The sequence below is a fragment of the Schistocerca piceifrons genome, chromosome 3 (assembly GCF_021461385.2).
Source record: "Schistocerca piceifrons isolate TAMUIC-IGC-003096 chromosome 3, iqSchPice1.1, whole genome shotgun sequence".
In the NCBI taxonomy this organism is placed as follows: Eukaryota; Metazoa; Arthropoda; class Insecta; order Orthoptera; family Acrididae; genus Schistocerca; species Schistocerca piceifrons.
In genome coordinates, this window is record NC_060140.1 from 904,685,725 (window position 1) to 904,708,596 (window position 22,872).

The 22,872-nt window shown below is 38.6% G+C and overlaps 1 protein-coding gene across 2 annotated transcripts in view; it reads left to right on the plus strand.

Moving 5' to 3' along the window:
- Nucleotides 1–3,674: 3,674 nt before the first annotated feature.
- Nucleotides 3,675–22,872, plus strand: part of LOC124788106 (histone-lysine N-methyltransferase E(z)) — a 92,839-nt gene continuing 73,641 nt past the window's right edge. Inside the window, exons 1-4 of one of the 2 annotated variants that reach the window (XM_047255224.1) lie at nucleotides 3,675–3,809; nucleotides 4,479–4,617; nucleotides 7,637–7,845; nucleotides 18,689–18,880. In XM_047255224.1, coding sequence (XP_047111180.1) covers nucleotides 4,482–4,617; nucleotides 7,637–7,845; nucleotides 18,689–18,880 — 537 coding nt within the window. In that variant the 5' untranslated portion in view covers nucleotides 3,675–3,809; nucleotides 4,479–4,481. Of the gene's footprint in view, nucleotides 3,810–3,955; nucleotides 3,975–4,478; nucleotides 4,618–7,636; nucleotides 7,846–18,688; nucleotides 18,881–22,872 lie in introns of those variants that run through there. The other variant, XM_047255225.1, reaches the window with a different exon arrangement.

Genomic DNA, 22,872 nt, shown 5'->3' on the forward strand with positions numbered 1-22,872 from the left:
GTGGTGTTCACAAATCCAAATCAATAAAATAAAATACGTAGCGCCACAGGGCTCAATATTAGGTCATCATCTGTTTTTTATTTACATAAATAACATAAAAGACTGCACTCACAGTTCCAAAGTGGTTCTCTATGTGGATGATACGTCCATTGTGTATAAAAAGGAATCATTGGAAAGCCACTTGATTGTAAGTACTGGTGAAACAAGTTTCATGAGAATCAACAACGGTGGTTTTAATGATGAAATTAAACTACATGTTGGCAATGAATTAGTAAAAAAAGTTTACTGTAAAATTCTTCGGTCTAACAATTCAAAGCAATCTAAAATGGAACACACTTGTTGACATAATAGCACGTAAGTTGTCTAAGAATGTATTTACCATTAATATGATTAGTAAGTTCTACAAAGACACTGTTGTCCTATAGACTGCATACCATACATTATTTTCCTCTCATCTGAATTATGGAATAGAACTCTGGGGAGTAACAACGAAAGCGAATCTAAATAAGCTATTGTTACTTTAAAAAGGTCTGTAACAACCAGCTGTGGAGCAAAATATCAGGAATCATGACTTGGCTTGCTTCCAAAAACTGGTGTGCTAATTGTAGTAAACATGTACATTCTAAAAGCCATATTACTTGTTAAAAGACTGCAGCTCAACATTTGAGCTGATTCACATCAGCACAATACCAGAAATATAGAAAAATTTAACATCAGCAGCCACAGAACTGCACTCTATGAAAAGGGCCCACAACATGCAGATTTAAAATGAGCCAATGCATTGCCTAGTATAATTATGATCCTTCCCACAATGAAGCTTAAATTTCAGCTAAAGAAATTCGTGTTACACATTAGAAGAATACCATACTTACATGCAGAACAAGAGGTGTTTCGAAAAAATACGTAAAGAGAGTTAAGCAACTGATTTTATTTGTAATCTAATAATTTTGTTATCACTGACATATTCAGAAGTATGCATTACTGTTAATCAAGAACTGTAACCTGTTTTTGTACATATGAAATGAATCATTCAACATTGATATCATATTGTAGAACCTCTGAAGCATATTGTTAATCACTCCTTTTCCACAGGTACCTTTCCAAATCTTCTAAAGATAGCAAAAGTAACCCCCTTGCAGAAAAAGGGAGCCACAGATGATGTTAACAATTACAGACCTGTAGTACAGCTTAGTGGCTTCTCAAAGATCTTTGAGAAGCCCTTTTATAATTGATTGCTAGAATTTGTTAACAAAAACTTATTGCAGTCAAATCATCAGCATGGCTTCAGGCAATCTAGATCCACAACCACAGCAGTCTATGAATATTTGCACTCCATTCTAAAAGCTGTAGATGAAAAGGAAATGGCTACTGGAATATTCTTGGACCTATCCAAAGCATTTGACATTTTAGATCATGGTTTCCTACTATGTAAGTTGAAAAGAAAGGGAATTAGAGGTATTTCAAATGAATGGATTTGATCATATCTTACTAGCCAGCAACAAAAAGTTGTTTTCAAACAAGACACAATAACTGAAAACATTTCAAGAAGAACAACATACACATCAGAAAAAAACTACTATCAAATATGGTGTGCCACAAGGATCAACATTAGGTCCTATCCTGCTTCTTTTGTATATTGATGGCCTGAATGACACTGTCCATGCCAAACAGAAAACTTTATTTGCAGATGACGCCAGTATTTTGATTACAGGGTCAGACCAAAAAGAGCTTCAATTAACTACACATGCATCATTGCTGGAGCTATCACACTGGTTTGAAAAAAAACTTGTAATTAACACCGGGAAAACGGTGGCCATGAACTTTCATATATCCCATTGTAAACAACAAAATGAACATGCATTGAAAGTAAACAACAACATTGTAAAATTAGTTGATGATATTGAGTTCCTAGGAATATATCTGCAGAGTGATCACAAGTGGAATACACATATTAAAGCTCTTACAACCAAGCTATCATCAATTTGTTACATGCTACGGATGCTAAGTTCAAGCTGTAATAGAGAAATAGTAATACAAGAATATCACGCACATTTCCAGTCAGCAATCCGATATGGAAAAATATTTTGGGGGAATGCACCCTGTAGTCAATCTGTTTTCAAAACGCAGAAACGAGCTATCAGAATCATCTGCAACATAAAGAGGCAAGATTCATGCCGCTCTCTTTTTGCTACTCTAAATATACTGAACCTCCCATGCCTGTATATATTTGAAACAATAGTCTTTGTAAGAGAACAGCCTATCAGCTGAACAGCTCTGTGTGCAATTACACAACAAGAAATGGCAATAACAGTCATATGCCAGAACATCAGCCTACCAGAAGCGCGTCCTTCATAGAGACACACAGTTGTATAACCACCTTCCTAACAACATCAAGTTGGTAAAGCAAGACAGCTTGTTCAACAGCAAAAAAGTTGAAGTTATTTCTAAGGGACCACAGTTTCTACTCTGTAAATGAATACCTCTCAGAACAAAACAGAATTTTATAATGTTAAATTAATAAACAGGGCAACGGCCTTGCCGCAGTGGATACAGCAGTTCCCGTGAGATTTAGATTAGTTTAGAAGTTAAGCACTGTCGGGCGTGGTCGGCACTTGGATAGGTGACCATCCAGGCCACCTGTTCCCATCTTTCGGAATGCACTCAGCCTCGTGGTGCCAATTGAGGAGCTACTCGACCGAATAGTAGGCGCTTTGGTCAAGAATACCATCTTATGACCGGGAGAGGGGTGTGCTGACCCCACGCCCCTCCTATCCACATCCTCCACTGAGGATGACACTGTGGTCGGATGGTCCCGGTAGGACACTCGTGGCCTGAAGACGGAGTGCTTTAAATTAATAAACAATTTATGGCAATTATTTGTTTATTAAAGTGTACTAGTTGTACATGTAATGTTTTAATAATTTAGATATTTGTAGTCCACAGCATTGTATTGATCTTATATATATATATATATATATATATATATATATATATATATATATATATATATATGTGTGTGTGTGTGTGTGTGTGTGTGTGTAATTTTTAACTTTCTGTGTCATTTATAGACCTGTCCTATATCTTTATAAGATGTCACACGACCAAAACTAAATAAATTATTATTATTATTATCCTCATTATTACTTTTGATTGTTATAGAATATGTACAGCATTTCATTAAAACTTGACCTGTCCAAACTCATGATGTACTTACCGTACAGAAATGGCTAAAAAGTTAATACACAGTTTACTGCGCTTCGTGTGTTCTGACATTTCTGAAAAGCATATTGTGACGTAGAAAATATCATTTTTCTTTGAAATTTCTGACTTTTCTAGAATTTTTTCTAAAATTTTAGAGAAACCTGGTAACCAAGAGATTGGTCGATAATTCTTAACGTCTGTCTTATCTTTATTCCTGAACAGCGGTCTCAACTTCAGCGCCTTCAGTTTTTCGCGAATATATTCTTGAAGGCATGTAAGAGTTTGACGTCACCGTCAGTCACAAAATACGCTTTAAACAAATTTCGTACTTTATTTTTCGTTTGTCTAGTTTCCGTTCACCTGAAGATCTACGTGAATTCTCATTCTGGTCTATCATAGATAACATTTATAGCAGGTAGAGATTACTGCCAAAAACGGAACGATTCGATACCAACGATTTGCAACGTCTGAGAAACCCGCCAATGGAGTGTTGTGCAGTGTGCTTGTGGGGGTGTTCGGATGTTTGTGACATAGGTTTAAATGTTTGTCAATATCCAGTGACAGTTATTTGTTTAAATTTTATGTTGCCGTGTTAATAGCCAAAGAAAGTAAGTAAACAGTTTGAATTTGGAACATATCTTTCTTCCTCATCGTTTCCAGTCGCACGAAATAAAAAATAGCATTTCACATATGAAGACAAGTAAGGTATTGGTCAGTAGCTCGAGCTTCGAAAACTGTATCAAACTCGACGATTTAGTGCCGCCCATCTCCAGGTTAAGACAGTGATGCATACGAAGCCTAATAGTTATTTGAAGACTGACACTATCCTTCAGTAGTTTTGTTTGCGTTACAGTAAGGATTTGCTTTAGTCTCCTTTTTAAACTCGCCCGATCCGGTTTTAGCACAGATATTGTGAATGCTGTGACAAATTGTCATGTTGTTAAAGTACCAGCGTTCGCAGATGGAGAAAACGTAGAATAAGTTTTCCATAGCATAGCTATGTGGTGTTATCGAGCAACTCGTTGAAAATTGTAAATTAGTAAATGTCTTTCATAATATGCCTTTACTTAAATGGTACGGCAGAAATTGCCACTGTTTTGATTTAGTCGTTTTATTTTTTGTGTTTCAAAATCCTTATGTTGAAATGTAACTCAGGTGTAATATTGATAAAACAGGGTTGCTGTATGTTGTTAACCATAGGGACGAAAAAGTTGTGTATGTAGATATGGCAATTTGTTTATGTTGACAATGTTGTAATGCTACTTTTTCTTCCACAGACCATGTCCAAAGTGAAGATTTCAGCAGAATGGAAGAAACGTGTGAAATCTGAGTACATGAGATTGCGTCAGATGAAACGTTTCAAACGTGCAGATGAAGTTAAAGTTGCTTGGAATCAGAACCGAAAACAGATGAACGGTATGTAAACAGAGGAATACCATGTGCTGTGGTTAACTAGAAATTGATGTGTCTTCATTGGCAAAAGACAAAAATTTGTAGGTGCACAAGAGAAATAGCAGCTATATTTAACTGAGGTCTGCGGTGTACATCCACAGTAAACAGGATACTACTAAGCACCAACTGTTTTGTTCACAGTTAGGACACTGGTGTATGTGGTATAGAGTGAGAGGGTTTGTGTGTATAAACCCTATTTAAAAATTTTTGTTCGACATTTAGGTTAAAGTACTTTCCATAGAATAGTTCTGATTAATTTACGTTGGAGACCCAGTGATATAATCAAACATTTTGACATTCTATAACTACCTACTTTCATATTAGTGAATTCTTTTCCAAGTAGTTCACTCTTCAGGGCCTTCAATATATGCCATTACTTGGTGGAAGCGATTAGTGTGTTGTATTCATTTAAGTGGATTTTCGTCTTTTTGAAGTACTTTTTCACACCCGGAGGTAGGATTGCAGGTATAAAAACAACATATTCCAGGTGCCACTGTAACTTTGAAAACAGCTTCAGGAGACACTCATAGCGAAAGTATTAGACCACCTAGTTTTTCAAACGTATCAGAAGAGAAAATAATGGACAGCCAACCACATCTTATGTTAAGTGAAAATAAGGCACTTTAAGAAGACTGTAAAACAGCTAATGATACCACAAAAAGCCATCAGGAAGAAAAAGGAGGAGCAGAGGAAGAACAGATAAATGCAAATAAATGACCTAGCCAACTTCAGAGTAATTTGGCAGTTTATTCAACATAGGATTGTAACGGCTGTAACTCATAATACATTGAAATGTCGTAGCAAAAGTCATTGAAAGTAACAGAAACTTGTAGATAAATCAGAGCAATTAAAACTGTGGAGCAGTTAAATTATAGACTTGGTTATTGATAAATAACCATTGAACAAAGATGCTGATGGTCACATGGAGGGTCCACTAATCTGAAGTCATATCATAAACTAGTTTATGAAACAGTTGGTCAAACACTGCAATGGATTGTCAATAGGTGCACTTAGTGACTAGTAGAAAAATGTATAAGCCAGCGAGCGCACGTATAAGCGACAGCTGCTGCAACCGATGGTAATAATGTACTAGATACCAAGGAACCATCCTTTAATATGATGTAATACTATCAGTGATCATGTGTAGCATTTCCTTCTCATTAGCAGGGTGTAGAGAGCTTTTTAGGATTTTGCCTATATGTGGACTAACTCATTATAGGGCTGTGAATTTCGCTGTACAAGATTTTCAGTTACATGTGTGAATTTATTTGCCATTTTTCTAGACTATGATAATACAGTTGTCCTTTCAGTGAGGTTATTTTCGAATTCTGATGTTTCCCCCTTATAAAACACAGTTCTACATCTCTCTCTCTCTCTCTCTCTCTCTCTCATTTGCTATCCTTTTTGTTCTGTTTTATAAGCCTGCTGATAATTTTCAGGTCATCCAAAAGTAGTAGCACCATGCTTTGACCGTGTTGTACCTATGCAAGTTCTAACAGTTATTTAGACTGGTTGCAGATGATTTTGTTACATTTAAAATATTAGATATGTGAGTTTTAGTTTGTTTTACTGTGGATAGATATTGTAAGTAAAGGTCCGTATAATGGATTTGATAACAATTTGGATGTGTGTTCGCTTTTGATACTGCAGGCTTTGAGTTAGCAGGTCAACTTAAACGTACAGTATCAGGTTTTTGAATTATATTTGGGTTCCTAGTATTGAGAGCTTAGTTTGAGCTATATAGGTAAAGTGAAATTTGTGAAAATGGGTTTTTCCTTATGTTGAGGACTTTGTTTTTAGCTGACTATGTAAGACCAATGGTTTTCATTTTTTGGTTGTGTTGAATGTTAAGAACTTTTAAATGGTGTCGATATTCTTGTTGTCGTTTGTTTAGTTTCTTCCCATCCACAACTGTCTACTTCCCACAGTTGACATATTAGCTTCATTTTATTGCTGGTGTTAATTATTTCATGAGTTGTTTATGATTGTTTTTGAGGGTAATGAGCAGCATCTTGGTCACCATGTAGTGCACCCTTGCCATCTTGAGAAAGTTATGGGTCAAAGCAGACAGGTGGAATTGCAACGTTTAGTAGTCCTAAATAAAATATTAAATTTCCAACAATTAACAACATGGTGAACTAACAGTTTCAAAACTGAAAACAAATTAATAACCAGAAACTAATGATGATGAAATAACTCACTTGACAAGCCAACAAAAACAAACTTTCAGAGCACATAGTAAAAGTAAGTCCAATGCCTCACTAACATCACTTACATACAACTCACAAACATAAACATTCTGACCTAGAGAGCACCATCATAGGTGACAAAATTCCATCAAACATGATGCATTCCAAATACGCTTCGCAAACATGACATCATGTAACACAACATAACTAAGTTAAGAGTCAAATTCTACAGGCGGTACTGCAAATTTGGTTTGTTTGTTATAGTCACGGATCACACAGTGAAGTTGATGAGTGATATTATGTTGCTGTTATAGGCAAAGATATGGCCTCTACAATTAAATTTCTTCAGTCATATGGCCTCATGGTGTCACGGGTGAAGTGTTGCAGTGTGGTGAAGTAATGGAACTGACTGAAGTTGCTGAGTCTTGAAGCAGCATAATAACTTGAGATTTTATTTCATATGTTTGAGATTTAAAAAACACCCATTGTTATTCTTAATTTCATTCATATTTTGTATTCAGGTTTGTATGTATGATGTTTATCATAATGACTGTGTAAATCTTGTATGTTTTGAAATGATCTTGACAAATCAAGTGTCAGTATCATGACTATATGGGTGTTAAATACAAATATAACTACAAAGGGATTACAGAAAGTGTCCAGTATTTGATAACATACTGATCTGCTATCAAATAATTTGTAAAACTGGGAATGTAGGGAAAATTTGTATTCTGTTTCTATATGTTATGTGATTGTGTACAATAATAACCAAATTAAAGTTCTTTACTATTTAGATATACTTATCGCTGAACAGAAACGCTGGCAAGAAAGCAAAGCCATATGGGTTGTTTTGGCTGAAGCACCACCTCATGCAAACTGTATGAAAAAAGCAGAAGTAGTTTGCTGTGATGGAGAAGTGCAAAATAGTCCTGTCAAGATTATAAATGCTGTTACACCTATTCCAACTATGTACACATGGGCTCCTATACAGCAAAATTTCATGGTAAGTCACATCATAAACATAATGGTCTAAAACTGTATATGCATTAGTGGCTGTCACTTTTTATATTTCACTTCTCATTATTTTTAAGTAGATGTAACTCTTTTACTATATATGTGCAGTGTGTGTGTTGTTCGACGTGTCCGACAGAACAGAAACCATTGTTTTTGATAAAAACAGTTGCTGTAAACACCAGTATTTCAAGGGAGGTACTGACATCAACTGCAATTAGACACTGAAATAATTTGGTGGCAAAGGTTGAAAATTCATGCTGCACCAGGACTCGAACCTGGATTTCCTGCTTTAAGCAAGTGGTCACGTTAACCCCTTTGTCTATCTGAGCATGCTCTCCATCCAACCCAAATTCTCAACTTATCACACACTGTGAAGTGGCTTTCCTATCTACTTACCTCATTTACTAAATTTTTCCTATATTCTCGCAAGAGGTTCAGATCCTTTCGCACAGATGCACTGAGGGTATAATAGCAGTGAAGCTTACAGATGTACTATATATGTGCTGTGTCTGTTCTTTTGGGTAATGCTGCGAGCAATGAGGTAAGTGGACAGGGCTGCTTCTTTATAATGTGCAATAAGGTGAACATTTGAGTCGTATGAAGAACAGGTTTGGGTAACTGAAGTGGTTGAGGCGACAGCTTGCATAAATAGTAAATCACAGTCCGGGCCCCAGTCCAGCACAAATTTTCAACTTTTTTGCCTCTGAATTATTTCAGTGCCCAATTGCGGCTTATGTTGGTACCTCCCTCTAAATGCTATTAGCTGTTTTAATTAAGATAGGGTGATGTTATATTAAAACATGTACATAAAAATATAATGGTCACACACACACACACACACACACACACACACACACACACACAGATGTAACTCTCAGAGTTAACTCTAGACATATTCTTAGTTGAATATGAGGTAAACCAATGATTCTTCGCCCCTTAGCTCTAGACATATTCTTAGATGAATAAGAGATAAACCAATGATTCTTCACCCCTTCAAATTTTTTACGATGCCACTTTCATGAAAATAATGTAGTGTAGGGCAGAGTATGAAAAATATGCTTGATTTTATGCCACCATTTAAATGTTTTATTTTCCCAGACTCTTTCCCTCTGCAGCAAGAGTATCTTGAAGTGAAACTTCCTAGCATGAATCTGGATTTATTTATTATTGCGTACAACTTTGACACCAACCTCCTGGAATCTAATGCGAGTTGTATTTTCCGTAGCTACAGAAAGTTGTGTTTGACTTTTATTAACATTCAGTTCAAGATTTATGATTTAAACATTTTCAGTAGCTAGTAAAATTATTTATAAACGAAATAGAAAATGTATAAAATGTTAAATGAAAAGTAAAAACACCAAAACCCCTAACCTGGGATACTACATTTGTTACTCATCTACACTACCACCACAACGGATGGCCTAGTGGCATTTCATAATCTTAACCACATGGGAAACATCAGGGTTGCAGAAGATATTTTGTTCAGGAAGTACCTTCTCTGGAATTCTGTATCTGTGTGGTTTAGGGATGCTCAACATTGAGATTATCAGCACCCATACATTCTTGACCCATGCTACCAGTACTTACTTGTATACGAATGAGTCCATGATTGTAATCTCTAGAACCGGAATTCCAGGAAACCCAAACAATCCGAAATCCATTGCATATCAACCTAGCCACAGATGAGTTGTGCTGTCACCCGCAGTCCCAGTGGAGTCTACTAGTGGAACCTAATGGATCAACTGCACCACCCTCCCACAGCCTACTCTTTCTGTTAGACCCATATTGGTCACTTGCAGGTTCCTGTTCATTCCGCCGTAGTTCCTACATTGTTAGTTACATAGCCACTGCTTCTGTTTGCCCTCTATGTAAAAATTAATTCCTGGGTCAGTGAATCCATGGTGATGTTCATTCACTCACTCACAGTCTTGACTTCAGCATTATGATTTACAGTTGGGTTTTTCTTAGATTGTAAATATACCAGTTACTTTGGAATAAGGCTGGGCATCTCGGACATATTCTGAGTCGTGGTCACCTTTGTGCTCATACGGCGAAGACTACCAAATCCACCAGTTAGTCCCTCAACCGTTACGGCTAAAACTCAATGGGACTCGGGGTAAGTAAGGCTAGTAACCTGCTTCTCTGGTACTTTAAATATGGTGCTGGCAACAATCAGAGCAAAATGCCTCGGACCTTTGGAGGTGACGGAGTCCCACCTCCAACTGACAAACCAGGGACTCCTAAGATACGACTTGGCAAACAAATGGTAATGAGATGGGGAGCTATTAATATCAATGGGGGCTACTGTGGGAAGAAGATAGAGCTGGCAGAGGCTGCAAGTAAGACGAGGCTGGACGTTTTAGCTGTTAGTGACATTCGGGTAAGGGGTGAGAAGGAAGAGGAGGTGGAAGAATGCAAGGTCTACCTGTCAGGAGTCAAAGCAGGAATAGCACAATGGGGTGTAGGGCTTTACATCAGGAAAGAAATGGAACCCAGCATAGTTTCAATAAGGTATGTAAACGAACGACTGATGTGGATAGATTTGACAGTGTCTAGCAAGAAAATTAGGATTGTGCCAGTATATTCGCATTGTGAAGGGACAGATCAAGATAAGATGGATAGTTTTTATGATGCACTCAGTGATGTAGTTGTGTAGTTGTTAGAGTAAAGGACAAGGACAATGTTCTGCTCATGGGTGATTTTAATTCTAGGATTGGAAATCGAACAGAAGAGTATGAAAAGGTTATGGGTCAATTTGGAGAGGATATGGAGGCCAACAGGAACGGGAAACAACTCTTTGATTTCTGTGCCAGTATGGGCTTAGTAATCACAAACTCCTTTTTTAAACATAAGAACATTTACCGGTATACTTGGGAAGGCAGGGGAACCAGATCTGTCATTGACTATATAATAACAGATCAGGAATTCAGGAAGGCTGCGAAGGACACATGTGTATTCAGGGGATTCTTTGATGACACTGATCATTATTTAATCTGCAGTGAAATTGGTATTGTGAGGCCGAAAGTGCAGGAGGTCAGGTCCATATATAGGAGGATAAGAGTGGAGAAACTTCAGAATAAGGAAATCAGGCACAAGTACATAACAGTGATCTCAGAAAGGTACCAGTTAGTTGAATGTAGTCAATTACAGTCATTGGAAAAGGAATGGACAAGGTACAGGGACACAGTACTAGAAGTGGCTAAAGAATGTCTTGGAACAGTAGTGTGTAAAGGTAGGATGAAGCAAACAGCTTGGTGGAATGACACAGTCAAGGCAGCCTGTAAAAGGAAAGAGAAGGCATATCAAAAATGGCTACATACTAGAACGCAGGTAGACAGAGAAAGTTATGTTGAAGAAAGAAACAGAGCCAAACAGATAATTGCAGCATCAAAGAATAAATCTTGGGAAGACTTTGGAAACAGGTTGGAGACTTTGGGTCAAGCTTCCGGGAAACCATTCTGGAGTGTAATTAGCAGTCTTCAAAAGGGAGGTAAGAAGGAAATGACAAGTATTTTGGACAGGTCAGGAAAACTGCTGGTGAATCCTGTGGATTCCTTGGTCAGATGGAGGGAATATTTTGAAGAGTTGCTCAATGTAGGTGAAAATACAATCAGTAATGTTTCAGATTTCGATGTACAATGGGATAGGAATGATGATGGAAATAGGATCACATTTGAGGAAGTGGAGAAAATGGTCAATAGATAGCAGTGCAATAAAGCGGCTGGGGTGGATGAAATTAAGTCGGAACTCATCATATACAGTGGAATGTCAAGTCTTAAATGGCTACACAGGATAATTGAAATGGCCTGGGAGTTGGGACAGGTTCCATCAGACTGGACAAAAGCAGTAATCACACCAATCTTTAAACATGGAAACAGAAAAGATTGTAACAACTACAGAGGTATCTCTTTAATCGGCGTTGTGGGTAAAATCTTCTCAGGTATTGTTGAAAGGAAAGTGCGAGTATTAGTTGAGGACCATTTGGATGAAAATCAGTGTGGGTTTAGGCCTCTTAGAGGTTGTCAGGACCAGATCTTTAGCTTACGGCAAATAATGGAGAAGTGTTATGAGTGGAACAGGGAATTGTATCTATGCTTCATAGATCTAGAAAAGGCGTTTGACCGGGTTTCTAGGAGGAAGTTATTGTCTGTTCTACGAGATTATGGAATAGGAGGCAAACTTTTGCAAGCAATTAAAGGTCTTTACATGGATAGTCTGGCAGCAGTTAAAGTTGATGGTAAATTGAGTTCAGGGTTCAGAGTAGTTTCAAGGGTAAGACAAGGCTGCAACCTGTCTCCACTGTTGTTCATATTATTTATGGATCATATGTTGAAAACAATAGACTGGCTGGGTGAGATTAAGATTTGTGAACACAAAATAAGCAGTCTTGCTTAGTTGTGATGGCAGATTCGATTGAAAGTTTGCAAAGTAATATTTCAGAGCTAGATCAGAAATGTAAGGACTATGGTATGAAGATTAGCATCTCCAAAACGAAAGTAATGTCAGTGGGAAAGAGATATAAATGGATTGAGTGCCAAATAGGAGGAACAAAGTTAGAACAGGTGGACGTTTTCAAGTACTTAAGATGCATATTCTCACAGAATGGCAACACAGTGAAAGAACTGGAAGCGAGGTGTAGCAAAGCTAATGCAGTGAGCGCTCAGCTACGATCTACTCTCTTCTGCAAGAAGGAAGTCAGTACCAAGACTAAGTTATCTGTGCACCGTTCAATCTTTCGACCAACTTTGTTGTATGGGAGCGAAAGCTGGGTTGATTCAGGTTACCTTATCAGTAAGGTTGAGGTTACGGATATGAAAGTAGCTAGGGTGGTTGCAGGTACTAGTAGATGGGAACAATGGCAGGAGGGTGTCCACAATGAGGAAATCGAAGAAAAACTGGGAATGAACAGATGTAGCAGTCGGGGCGAACAGGCTTAGATGGTGGGGTCGTGTTACTTGCATGGGAGAAGCAAGGTTACCCAAGAGACTCATGGGTTCAGCAGTAGAGGGTACCAAGGAGAAGGTACCTGGATTCGGTTAAGAATGATTTTGAAGTAATAGGCTTAACATCAGAAGAGGCACCAATGTTAGCACTGAATAGGGGATCATGGAAGAATTTTATAAGGGGGACTATGCTCCAGACTGAACGCTGAAAGGCATAATTAGTCTTAAATGATAATGATGATGATGTAAATATTTTCTAAGTTCTCTGCCAGGTATCTTGTTTGCTACCTCATTCACCAGATGCCAGTTGTCCTTGTCTATCAATTTTTTACTTATTGTACCCATGTCAGTTATTTGAGTCCACAAATCTTCGTAGACTGGACACTTTTATGCAGTATGGTCTGGTGTACCAGCGTCACCATATGCACACCTATTTGTTGGACTTAAATCTTTATCAGGTGAACTGTTTATTATTGTTTTCAAATGATTGGCTTAAATGTAGATTTTTATTTTTAATGTTTTGTTGCATCATTTTCATCATCGTATTGACTTTTTTACTAGCTCTTATTTTTTTCCCATTGTTCTGTTTTCATTCGGGATCAGATTGTGCCATATATGACCTACAACCAAGTGCCAACTAGAACTGCTCGTTGGTTGGTATCGTGTCAGCACATGTAGCCAGTGTGGGGGTAGTTTCAGATAACTAATGAAAACAAGAAATTACATTTTGCTTTTAGTACTTAAACTGTAATTTTTCTGTCTGTACTTAGCTCATAGAAGTCAACTTTAATCACCGTCAACAAAGTGATCATGCAGAATGAGATTTTCACTCTGCAGTGGAGTGTGCGCTGATATGAAACTTCCTGGCAGACTGAAACTGTGTGCCGGACTGAGACTCGAACTCGGGACCTTTTGCCTTTTGCGGGCAACTGCTCTACCAACTGAGGTACCCAAGCAAGACTCATGCCCCGTCCTCACAGCCTTAATTCCTGTGAAGTTTCGAAGGTAGGAGACGAAGATACTGGCGGAATTAAAGCTGTGAGGACGGGGCATGAGTTGTGCTTTGGTAGCTCAGTTGGTAGAGCACTTACCCGCAGAGGTCCCGAGTTCGTCTCGGTGCGGCACACAGTTTTAATCTGCAAGAAAGTTTCAAATTGAGCATGATTAACTTGTCTGCTGCAGGATGCTTACCACCATTTTCTCAGCTACATTGCTTATCATGGGGTTGCGGTTAGGTTAGGAAATGACAGTAAGTTCAGGACTACAGAAGCATCACCTGCCACAGTTCAGTCATTTGTCTCTTAAAACAAACTGATGTTTCTACCATACCTGATGGCAGTTGCTTCCAACACTGCTTCACATAACATGAACAGCACTTCAGTACTTGTCACCTTTACCCAAGTGGCAGCCGATGTGGCAACACTGTACTGGTAAGCAACAGATGTCAGCTGTCAAATAATTTTAATCAGGCTGCAGTTGCTTCGGAACATATTGTTCTCAATGTCTTTTCTTTGTGGTATCTATGATAGCTGTGTATTTGATTTTGACTGATCTATATAACAGTAATCTAGTTTTTCTCTTCTCATGTTGTACAACCTCTTTCATAAAATTTGCATAGTTGTACGCCATTTTTTTCAGATTTGTAAGCTCTGCACTTCAAGGCAAGCCACAATGTCTAGTAATTTTCTGTACTGGAAAGGCCACATTTTGTGGATTTTGCAAGATTATTGTAAGTGTCTATGCCATGTAGTCTATGCTCTGGTTAGCATGTAGTATTTGAAGGTCAATTTCTGCACTTCATTTTTCTCAGTAAGTCTTTTACAATTATATCGAAAGTGATTGTGTTCCTGTCCCATATTCCTCCATTGTAAACCAGGATCTAACAAATGTGTCATCACATTGTGGCCTCTTCCAGTAACAACCGAGCAAGGTGGCACAGTGATTAGCACACTGGATTCACATTCGGGAGAACAACAGTCCAAATCTGCGTCCAGCTATCCTGACTTACTTTTTCTGCGATGTTCTTAAATCGCTTCAGCAAATGCCAGGATCTATGATAGGGCATGCTTGATTTCCTTCCCCATCCTTCCCTAATCTGAGCTTGTGCTCCGTCTCTAATGACTGTGTTGTCAATGTGACATTTAATACTAATCTCCTCCTTTTCCAGTATCATGCTGAAAGATTCTCCAAAAGTTGATTTTTGTAGCTGTGTACTGATTTGTTGGGTGTTCTGTCAATGTTGGCTGTGGTACCAGCACTGTTTTTAAATATGCCTAGACATCTACCCTATTCAGTACATGGAGGTTTAATGCATCAATTGCTTCCTCTATTTGTATGCCATGCTCATCTGTCACACAACAGTGCCACAGTACAGACTTTATATTATCGTCCACCGCTATTATATGTCGTGAGTCATCAGCATAAGGAGCCGTATCTCTCAGCCTATTGATGTATGGTTCAGTGCTATGTGAGTATTGCACATAAATGCTCATTAGTGTACCAAGTTATTGACACAGCATGTATGTCACAAAGCTGGAATATTTGTATTACTTGATCGGATTTCTGGAAAAGTACTATTGCTGCTTTTGCATGTGGATCACTTACAGTTGTCATTGCGTTAACTTGAAACTGAAGAATCTTACTGTGCTTTATGCACCCCTCTTGAATTAAGGGGAGTTTGCTGGGCCTATGCGGGCAATGTTAAATTAGCCTACTTCATGTACCTTTATCTCTGGAACCAATAAAGATAACATTGTACAATTTTTACAGTTGTCTTATCCGTGCTATTTATGCCTACTGAACCAGAATTAAGAGATGAGGTACAAAAGGAGAGATATATATGTATTTTCAGTTATGCAATTTTTTTTAGAAATAATTTTACACGTAATGCCCTAGATGGCCATCTATTCAAGTTATTGCTATGGTTGTGCTTCAGTAGGTACAATATATTATAATGAAATAGGTGCCGAAGTTTCATATAGCTATCACAAGTATATATAGGAACATAAAGCATAAAAAATGTCATTTTGAGAAAATCCCTTTGAAAGTATAAAATGATAAAAATTGACTTGTAATTTTAAATTAAATCGCAAAAACAGCCAGCAGCATAGTCAGCATCACCATCTTTGCCAGCTTCCTCCTCCAAAAGCTCCTTTATCTTGATTGATCTTGCTTCTTTGGTGGTGAACTGAGCTGCATGCTGTGCCCTGGCGAGTCTTATCTTCTCCAATAACTTCAAGCCCTGTAAAGTATGGTAGCCCAGAGTGATGTTAAGGTGTTTTAGAACTCTTTTTCTTCCCATATTTCCATCATTAAATGTTAATACAGCATCACTAATTCCCCATTTTAGTGTATTGAGGCCTACAAAAACATTTTTGGGCACTCGTGTCCTGCTATTGTCATTGAATGATACATTAGGATTCTGTGTTCGCCCATGTAGGCACTTTCGGAGGAGGTCTGGGTGAGCTAGGTCCCTATAAATTGATTTTATTGCTTCCGTAACAGCTTCAGGAATAGAGTTCTTGTGTTCAAAAGACACTCCTGAAACTTCAGCCTTCCGGCTGGAATTTACACCACGATTCAGGTCCAGGTGAGCAAGAGTGCATGTGTCGGTTTTCTGTCATTTGAAAGCTTGTGGAAGTATGTGGCCCAGACTGCTTTTCTCATACCTCCTAAATCATTTCTGTTATTTCTGATGGCCATTCCATAATACTTATGGAGCTGATCTATTGTTTTATCAGTCAGCTGACCTCTAAGTGGCTTGCCATCAGACAATGTGGTGGTGCGAAGAGATTGTTTTAATTTTCTGAGACGTGTGCTCGTCCTCTTTTGCACATGCCCATCACATTCCAATTTCTTTGTCACAACATTTTCATATGGATTTGCTTCAACAACACACTTATACACCTTAGAATCTCCATCCCCAAGGAACTGGGTGTAGCACACACCCTTTTCCTGCAGTGATCTGCTAAACATTTTCATTGCGGCATCAGCTTCTGTTCCTCCGCTAGTTCCTTCATAATTTTTCTGGCAGTTTTCATGTTCATTTTTTCCGTTTTTGTCACAGGAGCAATAGCAATGTTTTGTAAGTGCCTCAAAATCAATTACTTTGCCTGTGTCTACACTTGTGATTGTGGCAACTGAGTTTTTCAGCGTGTGACCAAGCTTTTGCCATGTCCCATCACGCGCAACTGGTATATCAATGTTGCCTTCGTTCACTTCAACAGCTTCATTTGCTGCAGCCTTCATTGACAGGGAATGGACAGATTCAACAGCTTCCCCTATAACTTCAGTATACCTCTGAATTTTCGTAGGTGATGGTGGTAGATTCATAACCGAACAGAAATACTGAGCTGCACTAAGACCTTTTCCGATAGCTCTCATGGCATAGAAAAGTCTAACAAATACCTCATAAAGATTATTCTTGCATTCATTTGACGTTACAAATGACTTTTTGCTGTCACATCCAGTGCAAATAATTACTATTGTCATAGAGAGTCCAATTCTTGCAGAAAAATCTTCTTCAATAATTACTTTTCCGCCACAAATATTACAGCACAATGTATCTCACAACATCTGAATTAAAATGTTCATATCACACAAAACATAGCCCAGACCAGAAATACTATTTTCTAAATTATCCTGCAGTAATCCTAGTTCCTCAAATTGTTTATGTAATTTAGTTTTACTTGCATTGGGTGATGTCGCATCTCCCTTGTTCTCTGGTGGCACATAAAGATAATTTGATTTTTCATTGCTTGTGGGTTCCAACTCTTGAACAACACACAGTTTTACACATCTAGTGTGTTGGTTTCCACCGAACTTAAGTTTCTTGAGTAGACTAGCACTTCAAGGTATGTTTATATTATGTCAAACTGCACCAGATTACGTTGAAAGTCACTGTTTCAATCAAAACAAACAAACAATGCCAAGCGACTGCAAAATAGCAGTGTGACTAACATCGAGCGCCACGTGTTTTCTGTCAGAGATGAAAATCACAGCCTTCTATAAAATGTAGTTTCCGAGATATTGATATATAAACAGATGCATGTCCGAAATTTGGTGGTCTCTCAGATATGCATGTAAGACTTCAAAATTAAAAATAAAATACTTCTAAACATCACACACAGATAATTTATGCACTATTTTGTGCAGGAAAGAGTTCATCATATTATAGGGCATGTTTTGTAAAATGTGAAAATTTTCGAATTTTTGCCTGCAAACCTCCCCTTAATACAAACCATAGTTTGGAACATGACCTTTAGCCTACCTTTCACAGGAAATGTTCTTGCCATCTGAATTATTTTTCCACTGCTTCAGCTGATTGGTACTGATTGGTACCTCTTAAGAGAGAGAGGATGACAGAGAATGGCTTCACTGCAGTGCTTCATTGGCCTGGTTCTAATTATAGGTTGTTTCTTCAAGACATCTTCCAGCTTGAGATCCAGGTCACCCAGCCAGTTGTAGGTTACCTACATATGGGGTGCAAATGTGAAAACATAATTAAACATCACAAAAATACTCCTAAAGCAATGAATGCACAAATAAAATGCATAAAGAGACACTCCATTAATTCCGTCGCTCTGAACAGTACCAGTATTGAGTGTTCAGAATTTGAGTGAGAAAAAAAAAACGGAACTTGATTGTTACTAACATTGGTAATCATTTTCAAATGTTAATTTCAGTATGGGAAAAACCGTCACAATACAGAAATCGGAAGGTCATTTTCTGATAATTTTGTTCGTTGTAATGAAGTATATTTATTTATATATCCTTTTCCATTATACCTTTTAATTTTTATTGGGTTGTATCAGTATTTTAAATGTATATAATATTCACATATTGAATTCTCACATCTTATGTTAAATTGCCAATTTCAATCTTTTGCAGGTGGAAGATGAAACTGTCTTGCATAACATTCCTTACATGGGAGATGAGATTTTGGATCAAGATGGGACATTTATTGAAGAGCTGATAAAAAACTACGATGGAAAAGTTCATGGCGACCGAGAATCAGGATTCATTGACGACACAATTTTTGTGGAGCTTGTTAATGCTTTAATGCAGTATCAGACCAAAGAGGTAAGATTTTTTTTTCCTTCTACTAAGGCAAATCCCAATGTTCCTTTCCTGCAATAATTACATATTTTGTATTCATGAAAAGCAAGTATATGGTGCTATCATATTTATGAGGGGTAACTTTTCAGGAAGCGTTTTGTCTGGCTATGGTTTATGCTCTTTAGAGTGGCTATGGCTCCTAGTAGTGACACTCGTATAATACTTCTTTGTTAAGTAGCTCTTTCTTCGTTTAGTTCTAATTTAAATTATTTCATTTTGAGATTTTTTAAAATTATGATGTTAGTTTTCAACATTTGTTAGAAAGTTGTTGTCACTGACTGGCACGAAAAATACAACACTTTGATTTTTTAAAATTTATTTTATATTTTTTAATTTAAATTTCAGTCATTTTATGATACTAATTTAGTATTTTACAATAAAATATTGTGGTATGGTCCTATCTAGATGTCCAACAACGAAAAAAGACTATTATAAACAAATTAAGTCAGAGTTGCAAAAGTAACATGAATGAATTCACATTTCAAGCAAATTTTGAGGAAGCACATGAAAGTAACACACCTTTGTTTTGATTTTCTGTGCTTCACACTTCACAGAATATTACCTCCTCTCATATCAGTCACAGCATCCAATCTTTCTGGCATGCTCGTGATTAATACTGCAATGTGTCTTGAGGAATCATCTTCCATTCTTTAAAGAAGTCCCCCGACAGGCCTTTTCGCATCTGCTCCCTTACATGTTCAGTGGGTTTAAATCAAGGCTTTGAGCTGGCCAAGCCATAGTGTGAATCTCCACTTCATCCAAGAATCCATGCAAAATTCTGCTACATGTAGGCAAGCATTGTTGTGCATTTTTGTAAACCCAACTTCAGTAAATGGACTGGAAGGCACAACATGCTCCAAAATGTATCCAGATATTGATGTGCTGTAAGGCTCCCATGCTACACAACGAACAAATCTGTCCACACAGTCGTGCTGATTCCTGCCCACACCATCATAGAACCATCATGAGAAGATGTCCTGCATTATGATGTGTGAGGAGAATACCATCTGTAGGCCTTATCCATACCCTGTCTCTACCATCAGATGATTGTCGACCAACTACTGGCTCATCAATGAATATCCTCACCAGTGGCTGATACTGAATGCAGTTCAGAGGTGCTACACATTGTGGTGGATGACCACCACCAGGGGCGTGCGAGGAACAATCAAACAATGTAATGTGGGCCAAGCAGCTCGCAGTAATAGGGCGAAACAGCTAGTGTGGTTAAGTCTTTTACAGTCCATTGCATAAGTCCATTGCATAACCTACTACCAGTCAACTGCTCTATTTACTGGATTAAATCCTGCTTTGTACTGGGATTTTCTTGTTCCCATTATTGGCTTTCATTCAGCACTCTACTTCTGAGGACTTGTCTTTGTTACATGTTATGCATTCATAACGGGAGTCGACAAAATAGTGGCGTGAGGTCTTACCCTATTGTACTTTCGGGGACATGTTTTCATCTAGTGCCGGTGTTATGTTCCCCGAGTTTTTGGAACTTTGACTCCAACATTTCCAACAATAACAGCAACTGTTTGTAGCTCAAGAGGAAAAGATCAACAACAGCTGTTACTGGAACAGCACCACTGCCAGGGGCAATGGCAGCAACAGCGAGAACTCCATGTTGCTTTCGGGCCTGTCTTGTTGTTGGCGCAGTTGGTAGTCACTCCTGCACCCGCATTGCCATTCTCTACCTTTGACGAGTCTATAGAGAGCAGGAAGTTTACTGTGGTCGTTTTGAACTGCCCTGTTTTGCTTATAGCATTTTTGGTACGCGACAAAGTGCTTCCCTCTTATCTTCTAGTTGTACAAAGTGGTACAGGAGTTGCAATCACTCTTGGACCCTAGTGCTTTATCTTTCATTATCCCTGTCCCCTGTTAAATGGGTACTATGATCATCAGAGGTACCTTGTTGTTAGGCTGCAGTGTAATTAGTGTCATAAACAACATGGACACTATTACGCAGAATGGCTGCTGGACAGGAGCCTTGAATCCCTTTTCAAACTGCTTCATGAAAATGGCACTGATATGGCGATCCCTACTAACCTTAAACAATTGCAATCATTCCTGGGTAAAATCACATACTATGCCAAGTTTTATTCTCCTAGTGGTGCAAATTGTATACTCCTTGAATCATCTGCACAAGAAGGACATCAAATTTTTGTGGTTGGCTACCGTAAGGACAGTGTCAAGGTGAAACCAGGTCTACCGTTGACACTTCCAGTGCTCACAGTGGACACATCCCAGTATGGCATTACTATGGTTTTGTCCTGTCAATTTTGGTTGGTTCTGAACAGCCAAATGCCTTCTCCTCCAAAATGTTGATTGCAGTGCTGCTCAACTAGCCACAGACTGAGGAGGAGGCTTCAGCAATCATTTGTGGGGGTCAAGAAATTTCATATTGTATTTGTATGGCAAAAATTTCATCTATTGACAGACCACCAACCCTTCAGTTTGTTATTTGGGCATTGTTCGATGCTCCTGAAAAGATACCCAACACACCAATGCAGAGGCCCTCTCCTGCCTCCCCTTCACCCCAACAGAATTCAATCACCAGGAAGCTGTCTGTTTTGCCCAAATTTTATCTGTGGTGCAGAATGAATGGCCAGACTATCTTTCCAGCTATGCCGACCTGACCTTTCCAATTTATTTTGTGTTGCCCTACCAATTCAGTGCCATGAAGGGCCTCTTAATGTTGACCACAAAGGACTTGAATGTCAGTTTGTCATTCTGCCCTCACTTTGGCCATGCATCCTCAAGCTCCTTCGTGCTTCACATTGGCATGTGACACATGGAGGCATTGGTCCTGCAGCATTGATATTGGTATGGCACTGATACTGACATTGAACATGTGTTCCGCTCCTGTTGTATGTTGTGCCTGCTCCATCAATCGTGTGGTTCCTGTGTAATGTTCCCCCTGCCCCCCACCGAGCGAGTGGCGCAGTGGTAGCACACTGGACTTGCATTCGATGACATCGCTGTTTGGTCTCTTCCCCCAACCCAACCCAACCCCCCCCCCCCCCCCCCCCCTCCCACACACACACCTTTTTTTAACCTTATAACCTCCTTTCAAGACTATCCATTCAATTGAACTGTTTAGAAGTCCAGTGCCGTCTCTGGCAGAATTACAATGTCATTGGTAGAACATAGCTTTTAGGTGATCAGAAAGTTTCCATTTAAGGGCCTTGGTGCTGTGTATATGCAACATAATTCAACACCAATGCAGATATATAAACACCAATGCGTAGTCAAGGGATTAGTGTGGTATTCATGTCTTTCTGATGTGTGCAGTAAATATGGAAACATGAACTATGGTAACATTATTACAAAATACATCCGAACAGGAACAAAATACTATTATTCTTTTCTTGGCTGCTGAAGGACAAACACTGGTAGACATCCATTGGAGAGTGAAGAAATGAGGCAGCAAGTCTAAAATTAGGGAGAGATGTCCAGGAAAACTAAGACAGGGGATGCTGCTGCTGCTTCATTATAATGCATGTCTCCATATTGCAAATATTGTAACACAAAAGTTATGCAAACTCAAGTGGGAGACACTCAAGCACTCATCTTATAGTCCAAATCTCTAACCCTGCAATTATCACATCTTCGGTCCCTTGAAATAAGGCTTTTAAGGGATGACAATTCTTGTTGGACAAGGATATGCTGCAGACAGTTTTGGACTTCTTCATGCAGGAAGACGCATTGTTTTACCAAACGGGTATCTTCAACCTGATGCATTTGTGGGATGATTGCCGCATTGCTCACAGCGATTTTGCCTGATTGGCATACTGGCTCAGGACTGTACGGCCTTCGAATGGAAACTTTGATCACCCCTTATATTTCTTCTCTCTGAACTTCAATTCCCTTTCCAAAACTCTCTTTGGTGTCCTTTACTGCTTGCTCAGTGTAGCGACTGAATAACTTGGGGGATAGGCTTCAAACCTTTTACGCTC